The sequence below is a fragment of the Poeciliopsis prolifica genome, unplaced genomic scaffold (assembly GCF_027474105.1).
Source record: "Poeciliopsis prolifica strain line A6 unplaced genomic scaffold, Auburn_PproV2 SCAFFOLD078, whole genome shotgun sequence".
Taxonomy (NCBI): Eukaryota; Metazoa; Chordata; class Actinopteri; order Cyprinodontiformes; family Poeciliidae; genus Poeciliopsis; species Poeciliopsis prolifica.
Genome location: NW_026562453.1, coordinates 1,257,251 through 1,268,012, shown reverse-complemented (window position 1 = coordinate 1,268,012; position 10,762 = coordinate 1,257,251). Strand labels below are relative to the sequence as shown.

The 10,762-nt window shown below is 39.3% G+C and overlaps 1 protein-coding gene across 1 annotated transcript; it reads left to right on the top strand.

Annotated features, from left to right (window-relative positions):
• Nucleotides 1-697: 697 nt before the first annotated feature.
• Nucleotides 698-8,256, top strand: bag3 (BCL2 associated athanogene 3). The gene is made up of 4 exons (XM_055021668.1): nucleotides 698-1,131; nucleotides 4,629-4,955; nucleotides 5,629-5,976; nucleotides 6,847-8,256. The coding sequence occupies exons 1-4, from the start codon at nucleotides 931-933 to the stop codon at nucleotides 7,510-7,512; spliced, it is 1,542 nt and encodes a 513-aa protein (XP_054877643.1). The 5' UTR covers nucleotides 698-930; the 3' UTR covers nucleotides 7,513-8,256.
• The last annotated feature ends 2,506 nt before the right edge of the window (nucleotides 8,257-10,762 follow it).

The following is a 10,762-nucleotide window of genomic DNA, read 5'->3' as shown; positions in this document are numbered from 1 at the left end:
GTTTGAATCTGAATATGTCTGCATTATATTAAATTATACTATAAATCCCATTCAACTGACTAAGTTAGAGCTAAATTGAAGGAGCATTATAGTAGATCCTTCCTCCAGCAGCTACTGAACTCTATATCCACTGTAATCAACAAACCCAATAAAAATTGACGTACATACTTGCAGGTATTTGCAGCAGTTTTATATTCATATATAATAACTAGTCTGTTGTTTGCACATTTTATATATTGTTGCACATTTTTTATGTTGTAATTTTGCCCTTGTTGTTGAATATGACTCTTAATTTTGTTTGTCTTTTAGGCATGAACCTACCTGCACACACGTCCTGTCAGATTTGCACTTAAGTTTCCCCAATGTGTGACAATAAAATGTATTTAATTTTTTTCTGTTGACTCACATTGTCACTTGCTGCTATGCGAATACAATACAGGTTTAAGGGAGCTGTACAATCTGTTTGTTTTTGCCAGTGTTCTTATTAGCATTCCCCCTGACAGAATGAAGAGGAAGGACTGTCATTAGAGGTGTCACCGTGCCTACACTCTTTCACACCAGCAGTTACATAATTGTGAACCAAATCCAAGCAAATCGTTGGACTAGATTCACCATCCTGTGGGAGTCTGACTCCCATCTATTTAGAGATTTGTTTTTATTTAGGAAAAATTAGGAATTCCCTTCTGTGTCCCGGGACCCATCGCCAGGGGAAATCCTGCTCGTTTTTGTTTATTTATGTAATTAAAATAAAATAACTAAATAAATAAGGTGAATGTCATTCGCTCCGAGTCGTCTGTGTTTGGGGTCTGAGGAGCCAGCGCGCTGCGTCCGCCGCCCCCGACATTAACCCCTCGCTATTTCCAGAAACTTCCAGCCCACTCCCCCACGTCACCAGTGGGAATCTTTAAAGCGACCGTCGCCCGGTGGAACATGTCTCAATACTCGGCCGCCTGCAACATGAACGCCGTGAAGACGCAGTCAGCGATGCCCGCCGCGATGGCGCCCAACGACAGCGAGCCTCTGCCGCTCGGCTGGGAGGTGAAGATCGACCCGCACACCGGCTGGCCTTTCTTCGTGGACCACAACAACCGGACCACCACCTGGAACGACCCGAGACACGATGCCAGGAAGGTAACGGAACCGGAACGATAAAGTTGCTGTGATTGTTCGATGTCGTTTGGACGCGTTTGTTTACGTTGGTTTTGTGTCTCCAGGCGCGTCACGCAGATTTTAGTGTTTTTAAATCCGTGCGCTGCGTTTTATGTTCCACATTAATATTGTCGCCGATGGGCCTTGTTAGGCAGCGTCACCTCCCCCTCACTGACAGCTCAGGAGCCTAATATAACAGATGACCATCGCCGTTTTATTCCCATGCCATGATCTAACGCTATTATTATTGTTACGCGGTGAGTCACCGCGCTGCGTGGATCTGATCCCCGTGTTTGGAAAAACGGCCATCAGATCGTAATAAACTTTTCCCTTACAAGGATTCAACCAGCTCTCGCTTCATTCGTAGGCTAGAGAAACCGCCTGACCTGTAATTATGATATAAATATCGCAAAAATGAATAATAATGATAATAAGTGAGCAGAAAGTGATCGGATCTGCTGTGAAGTCCCAGTCTGCCTAGCTGGTAATCTTCCCTCCCAGAGACAGACTCTTGTTTTCCAAAGTTAGGTGCTGAGGAATCTGCTGGAAAGACACAGCTGTTGGGGATAAAATTGGTGCAGGCAGTCTGCGGTGTCCTGTGCAAGCAGAGGGCAAAGGGTCGTTCACAGCTATTTCACCACCGAGGCTCCTGCTTTGCAAAGCGATCCAGTTTACAGTGTTTTTTGTGTGTTTGTTTTTAGCTTTTTTGCAGGTTTGTTTAAAGTTTAAATGGGTGGGAACCTGTTGCTCCTACAAGGCCTTCAGCCAAGTTTCATCTGTGGACCCACCTCCCCTTAAAGGAGAACTGTGATTTCTGCAGCTGTTTGCAAGATGAAAGCAACGGCTTTAATCTGAAAGAGAAATAAATATTCTCCATCTTAATGTTTTGAGAAGTTTGAAGCTCAAACATTAATTCTATTTTTTATCTCCAGAAGTGAGTAGAATAACAAAAGATTGTACTCAAGTAAAGTAGCACTATAACAACATAGTTTTACTCAAGTAAACATAGCCATCCAGGATATTATTCAATTAAGAGTAAAAATGTATTTGGGAAAATGTCTGCCCAAGTACTGAGTTACTGATCAAATCTATCTATCTATCTGTCTCTATCTGTCTGTCTGTCTGTCTGTCTGTCTGTCTGTTTACTCAAATACTGTCTGTCTGTCTGTCTGTCTGTCTGTCTGTCTGTCTGTCTGTCTGTCTGTCTGTCTGTCTGTCTGTCTGTCTGTCTGTCTGTCTGTCTGTCTGTCTGTCTGTCTGTCTGTCTGTCTGTCTGTCTGTCTGTCTGTCTGTCTATCTATCTATCTATCTATCTATCTATCTATCTATCTATCTATCTATCTATCTATCTATCTATCTATCTATCTATCTATCTATCTATCTATCTATCTATCTATCTATCTATCTATCTATCTATCTATCTATCTATCTATCTATCTATCTATCTATCTATCTATCTTTAATTTGCCCAAGTAAATATATTAAGTTTTAATGTTAAACACATGTAAATAAAGTAAGTTTGACAAACTTGTTTTGATTAAATGTAACAAATAAAAAAAAAATTTAAGTTCCTTTCTATTCTTTCAGTTTATGAGCAGCAAGAAGGCCATAAAGTGAACCACCAATCAATTAGTGTGATTACTGATTATCTCATCATGCAGCATTTGTTCAAACTAATGGGACTCTAGAAAAATGTTTAATCACGTTAAATGCAGGGTTTGTAATTAATTAGTCACAATCATATTATAATCGACATAAGAAGCTACATTTTCCATTTATTGTTAAATAAAACGCTCAACAAAATGTTAATCAATTTTATTCTGTTTATTTAGTTTATTAAACGACCATATCGGAGCAAATGTGCTTTAATATCCATTCAGGTTTCAAGCGTTTCAAAACAATCCTCATCATTCAACTTGATTTAAAAAAAAAATTTATTTGGAAATCTGATGCTAACGTTAGCATTAGCATCTGTGCTGCTGCTACATGTTTGGCACTGAGACGCTATTTTAACTCCTTAAAGATAAATCTGGACGCAGTAATAATACTTTCCAGCATTTTATCAGATTGTTTTAAAGCAGAAATTAAACCCCAGTGGGCCAAGAGACGCGGCTTTGTTTAGGGACTTCGCTTGTGCGTCAGATTTATGGGCGTACCAGAAACACAAAGCAAAGGTTCCGACTCTGCGCTTTTGCGTTAGAATCTTTTAAGGTGTTCAGTAATTAAAAAATAAATAAATCTCCATCAAGTATATAAACTTTTTCATGATTGTGTCGGGGAAAAAAGTAGCTAATTTGGTTTCTAGGCCCAATATACAAAATATGTAGTGTATATAATTAGTTCAAGACACAAAATTCTGTTGAAATAGAAGAAATACTGGTTTAAAAAATCAAATAAATTCACTTTTCTTTTTCTGTGTATTGTAATAATTTGTCATTAATACGCCAGAAGTGTCTTTTAAGCTATTGAGATGTAAATATCTACTGAAATAACTTAATCTAAATGTAAATATTAATACAGTAAAACACATTTTATCATAAAAATCATTTTACACTGAAAGGTTGACTGGCAGATGTTGTTTTCCTCTTTCCAAAGCACCTAAGTGAGACTTTTAGCATGACTCTGAGGAAATATTCAGCCTCTCCCCACGACCTTCTTTATTGTTTGAGTCTGAGCAAATAATCGGTTTGTTTTGTTAATGCTCCATTAAAAAAACAAATCAGTTTGGGGACAGAAAAAAATCGTGTGACAAACAAAGACGAAGGAGGGAAAAGTAACCAAAATGATAAAAAGTAACTGTCCAAGAAATGAGTCAAGTAAAAAAGTATTTGATAAAAAAGTTTACTCAAATACTGAGTAATTTATCAAATTATCAATCATTTTGTATTTAAATATCACATCATCAGATGAACCAAATATAAAGTTAACACGGAAATTTTTGTATTTTAAGGACAAAAATGACAACAATTCATATAAATAACCAAAAAATAACTAAACCAGGCAAAACAAAAAAAAGTTTCCAAATCAGTTTCTTTCAATAAAAAATTTATAAAACTTTGACAGACACTGCAGGTGTGTGTCTGTGCAGCAGCATCCGTGTTATTCCTACATCCAGCTGGTGAATTTTTGATTAAAACATCTTTGTTTTTCACTCGGTGGGTAGAAAATCCAGAAATTTTACTCAACAAAGAGCAGAAATACTTCATAGTAAAATTATTCAAGTGAAAGTAAAAAGTACAGCATTGTGAAAATACTCCTAAAAATGTTACTCAAGTCAATGTAACTTCCCAACTTTGCACATTGATGTTATTCATGTAATAAATATAGACTAATAATTGGTGATCAGCATAATAATGACGCAGGTTTGTGTTTAAAAAGGTTATTTATGTTCAGTCATATGTTGGATTTTTATTACAAATGCATGTAAATAATAAAATTGTATGATTCCAGTAAAATTTACAGTAAAATTTACATTTCAGATTCGAGAAGTGTCAGCAAACGGACCCAGCGCATCAGCAGAATCGAGCCCTGTGGAGCCTCTGAAGACGTTTGTGAGAGAGATGAAGCATCCCATCCTCCGGCCGGGTTACATTCCCATCCCGGTCTACCATGACGGAGCCGACGTGAGGCAGCAGCAGCATCCGTGTTACTCTTACATCCAGCCGGTTGCTGCCCAGAGCGTCCGGACCGAGGGTCCGACGGCGCCGCAGCCCTCAGGGCTCCACCACAGACCCAAATCGCCGCTGCTTGGACACTCTGACGCCGAATGTGGGAAGACCGGATCACCGGTTTCACCAACATCAGAGGTACTTTACGAGTTTACGACGCCTTTTATGACCTTTAGCCTTTATTGGAAGGCTGCAGGAAAAATTTAAATTTATTACTGATTTAAATGGAGCCAATTATGTCTGTATAATCAGGTTTTCTATGAGTTGGTTCCACAGTTGAGCAGCACTGAAGCTGTTTCGCCTTGCTGAAGTAAAACTGGTTAAATAAACATGTAAATGGATAAAATATGTTTCAATCTTTTAGGGAAACAATGCTGTTGGTATTTGAAGAACCAAAATGACAATAATTCATTTAAGAAACAAAGAAAATGTTTCCAAATCAGTTTCTCTCAGTTTTAAACTTCAGAACATAAAAAAAAAAAAAAAACTGCAGGTGTGTTTCTGTGTCTGGTGAATTTCTGGTTAAAATGTTTTGGTTTCATTCAGTGGGCAGAAAACGCAGAAGATTTTACTCAAGTAAGAGAAGAAATACTTCATAATAAAATTACTCAAAGTACAGAGCAGTAAAAATATTCCTAAAAGTAATTTTTTCCCAAAAAAAGTTACTCAAGTAAATGCAACTACTGTAACTACCCAACTCTGGTACTTAACCCCCTTTACTCTGATACCTCTAAATAAATCACTTTACCAAGATGCGATATGCCTGTCAGGATGTTTTTGCCACAAACTGAATCTTTCTTTTACTCTGAAGGTCAACATGGCCGCCCATCACCAGCCAGCGCGGCCCAGCAGCTCCGGTCTGCAGCCCGGTTACATCTCCATCCCAGTGATCCACGAGGGCGGAGGGGGCCAAACGACGCCTCACATGAACCCGTCGGTTTACGCCCAGCGCGTTCCCTACGCCGAACATCAGCCGCCGTTCCATCATCGCCTTCAGACGGAGGACTGGCCCGGCTACCCCGCCGCGGCGCAGCCTCCCAGAGAAAGGGCTTCCCCGACCACTTTCCCCCAACATCGTGACGCCACGTCTGCTCACCTGCCGCCTCACGTCAGGAGCCACTCACCTGTCAAGATACAGGTGATGGGGGAAAAGCCACAGGTAATTTCACTTTCATTTGTGAACTCGGTAAACTTTTATGAAGAATCTGAAAATTGTCACCATGTTGTGAGAGTTTGATATGAGGCAGACGACTGGATCACATTAAATAGGCAGAAGATAAAACTTTCATTAAGAAAATGCAAGTTATATGATATAAACTAACAAAATAAAAGTAATGACAAAAATTTTAAATGCTGGGATTAAAATTCTTTCAGAAAGTGAATAAATCACTGAGAGATATGATATGATCAGAAATTTTTATATTCTGAAATAATCATCATCTGAATTTTTTTCTGAATTTTCTGCGGAAATATTTTAAAATAAAATATAAATAAACAAAGTAACTGTTCTGACTAAATGTTTGAATTCAAGGTTTGAAATGTTTGATATTCCTAACATTACTATTATTTTAAAATTATTGCACGTATTTAAGTTAGCTTGCAAAAATATTTGTATCCCTTGAACTTTTTCACATGTTGATTAAAGATGCATTATGCAACTTTTATAACGAGTAGCAGGCAGCGCTAAGATCCGCCTCCTGGCTCTGATTGGTTGTTTCTGACTGAGTGGTGTATCTGTGCAGTTTGTACTGGGAGAACTGGGAGAAAACAGCCTCATATTATACTGTAATAATGATAATTTTAACAAGTATGTAAAACAATAAAGTCTTTATTTCTCATAAAGCCACATACTGCAGCTTTCACTCTTTTGGAAAAAATTAAATAAACCATTTTTCCAAAGTTGAGGAAGTTATTTTAAATTTAATAACCTTTCTACTTCAAGACATGCTGAAAAAAACAGACTTTGATGGAAACAGGGCGGTGGTCATGAATTAAATAACTTATTTTTCTGTTCCTCTCTACTCTCAAGGCTCCACAGCGAGTCCTGTCAAGAGAAATGCCCCAGCGGACAGAGCAGGAGCATCAAGTTGTGCAGCAGAAACCCGAGAGCACACCGGTTCCCCCAATGCTGCACACAGAAGCAGACGTCCCCAAGTCGCCGCAACCACAACCGTTCCAGCAACCTCAAACGCATCACGAAGCGCCTCCGCAGGCTCAGAAGCAGGAGCCGCCATCACACCACATGTCCGACATCACGGTTCAGATACCTCCGAAACCAGAAGCCCAGGAGGCACCAGCTGACGTCCCGCCTGCGCAGACTGAGGCAGACCCAACGGTCAAGTGCCCGGTACTCCCAGGGCTGGCGAAAGTGCAGCAGATCCTGGAAAGAGTCACCAAGTTGGAGCAGGATGTGAAAAGCTTCAGCGGAAAGAAAAATGATAAGAAATACTTGCTACTGGAGGAGCTCTTGACCAAAGAGCTGCTGGCGCTAGACTCTGTTGACCCTGAAGGCCGTGTGGACGTACGGCAGGCGAGGCGGGACGGCGTCCGGCGCGTGCAGACGATACTGGAAGAACTGGAGCAACTGGAGGAACATTCTGCCAGTGAGGCTGCACTGGATAGAGACAGTCTGACTCAGAAAGGAGAGCCCAGCATGATCACTGAGAGCCTGGAGATGGCGAAGGAGAGATTATGACTGAACACTTCATAGTGAAGAGATTCCTCAACCTACAGCATTTGTGGAAGTTGCATGCATTGATTCAAAGTGTTGCTATGTCCATTCAGCACATAATCGATGGTAGCCCAGTGGAACTGTATTGTTCAAGCCATTGTTGTTCAGTATCTTCAAAGCAAGACTGCACTCATCAGTGAGTTCTTCTTGATAACATTGTTAAGCATATTTTTGTTTCAAGTACGAGGCCTTTATGAATAAACGGAAGAGAACGCAAGTATTTTCTTAAGAAATGATATTTGGAGTTGCCTTTTGTCTGATTAAATCCTCTATGAAGCTTTTCTTAATCTAGTCAGAACACGAGTGGGCTTTAAAGCAGAACGCCTGAGTCAACAGAAGCTAATTTCTCCCAGTGAATGCCATCTGTTCTTGTTGGAGCTGCTTTGTCACAAAACACAGTGCTTTTGTTTACTACGTGCTGCTTTATGGCATATTGCTGATTTTGCTGTCTTTGCACTTTGCCGTCACTGAGAATCAGGGTTCCTGCACGGTTTTCTACGTCAATGTCCCATAATCTAAAAAAAAAAAAATCTCAAAATGTTTGGTGTTTATTTTGATTCATTTTCAAAGTTTGAAATCAAAAATTCAGCATGATTTAGATGTTTCAACACCAGTGAGGCTTTAAATGGGAAATCTGCCAGGATGGATGGATGGATGGATGGAGTTTGGATGGATGGAGTTTGGATGGATGGATGGATGGAGTTTGGATGGATGTCAGAAGGATGGATGGAGTTTGGATGGATGTCAGAAGGATGGATGGAGTTTGGATGGATGTCAGAAGGATGGATGGAGTTTGGATGGATGGAGTTTGGATGGATGGATGGATGGATGGAGTTTGGATGGATGGAGTTTGGATGGATGGATGGATGATGGTTGGATGAATGGATGGATGGAGTTCGGATGGATGGATGGATGAATGGATGGATGGAGTTCGGATGGATGGATGGATGAATGGATGGATGATGGTTGGATGGATGGATGATGGTTGGATGGATGGATGGATGATGGTTGGATGGATGGATGGATGGATGCAATAAAGTCTGGAACTCCTTTATTTTTCCATTTTCTGTTTTTATTTTTCTTTAACAATCAAAATCTGGAAAACATTTAAAACGAATTCAAAATTTTCCAAAATTTTCCAGGAGCCCTGGAAGATGCTGAAAAATCAGCCGCACATCCGTTTTGGTCGCGTGTCGAAGTGTAAACGTCTGCTGGTTCCCTGCTGCTGCTGCCAGCCAAGAGTCCAGAGTTTCTGAGATTTCTATGAGTATTTTTGGTACATGAATGTGAATCGTCCAGCCAGGGTGTGATGCACATCGAACTCCAGATGTGAGACAATCAGAGCATTTTAACGACTCTCAGAATGTCCTCATAAACTTACCAAAGCCACAATCCGTAATAAGTCTGGACGCATTACGGGCCCTCAAAGCCTTAAAAACAACACCTCTGTAAAAAATAAAAATACAAATCTGTATCCCTCCGCCTGGAACTATTTTATTACAACTGTCTGTGAGATAATTTGCCACTGATGAGATTGTGAGCCATCACAGCCGGACCTGCATTCACAAATTATGGATCGTGGCTTAGTGCTCATTAGCAGCTGGGTGAATCATTAATTATAGGAAGTCACATTTGTATAACTGAAAATAAAATGTTTTGACTGACACTTCAAGAGTTTTCTGGTTTTCTGTGAGGTTGTTTGTTTTTGAGAAGAAAAATATTTTTATTCCTGCAGAATCTGTTTGCATTTCAACTTGAAAGAAAGTTTGGACTGAGCAAATCAATTAAATTAAATTTAAAAGTACTTTATTTATCCCAAAGGGATCTCCAGTAGCAGTCAGGCTTACAACAAATCCAAATTTGCTTCTGATTGAAGAATGTTGCTGTGCTATTACAGACTAGTGACTGTCATTATATTACATCCAGGTGGCAGAGATGATAGTGACATGTAGGACGACAACACCAGTTGTTTGCAAGCATTGCTAACCCACCTCATTTGCTTTTGCTGCATCTTTTTAAATCAATCAAGTTTATTTGTATAACATATTTTGACAACAAGGCAGTTCAAAGTGCTTTACATCATAAAAACACAAAAATATAAATTCTTAAAAACAGCATACATAAAACCAGTCATAAACATTAAATCACTTTGTCTAATGCCATTATCAAAATCAATAACACAAATCAATATTCCAGTTATTATGGGTTGAAAGCAACTCTTAACAGGTGGGTTTTTAGGCTTGCTTTAAAGGAAACTCATTGTTTCAGCTGTTTAGCAGTTTTCTATCAGGTCTTATGAGATGTTGGAGGCAGGGGATATCATCCTTTAAAAAGGTGTTATTTAAAGGAGATTTTTAAGACGCTAGCCAGCTTCTTCCAGCTGCAAAAGCAAAATACTTTGGTGTCACAGTTATGCATCGTGTCCAACATATTTCATTTGTTTGTCTGAAGCTGAGCATATTTATCACTTGAAGGCTTTTCAAGAGCAAGAATCTTGTGATGTTTTAACGTTTATTTAAAGGAATTCAGTATTTCAGCTGTTTGGCAATTTTCTGTAAGGTCGTCTGGCCAGAAAGATGTTGGAGTAGGGGATACCTTCCCTGAAAAGATGCATCATTTGAGCTTTTGAGATGCTAATTAGCTGATTTAATTTAAAAGAACCAAGTCTGTCAGCTCTTTTGCAGTTTTTGTCAGGTCATACAGAGAGATGTTGGCGTACGGGATATCCTCCTTAAAAGAGGTGCTATTTGAGCTGCAGAGGTGCTATTCAGCTGTTCCAACTGTAAAAACAATACCATGTTGCAATGGTTACCCATCATAACAACACGCATAATTGTTTGCCTGAAGCAGGGCGCATTGAAAGAGCAAGACTGATGTCTCTATTAGGTCAGCTGCTTTTCTCTGAGGAGCACTCGAGTCATGACTGAGAATATTGTCTGACCCTCGCCCAGTAACAAAACTATAAATAGAAAAATATCCAACAAGTACGCCTTGTTTGTAAGGCGACAGAGAGGAAAGCTGGTAATCTTTAAAAAGAAAATGTGATAAAATCAGACAGGAAGTTTTTTCTAGAAAATTTCTGAGAGTGAGCTCAAAATTTCAGATTTGTTTTTCAGAAATTTTGACTTTTCAAATTCAGAAATTTCCAATCTTTTCCTAAAGATTTTTTTTAGATTAATCTCAAAAGTTTTGAATTGTTGTTTTCAAGCAAATT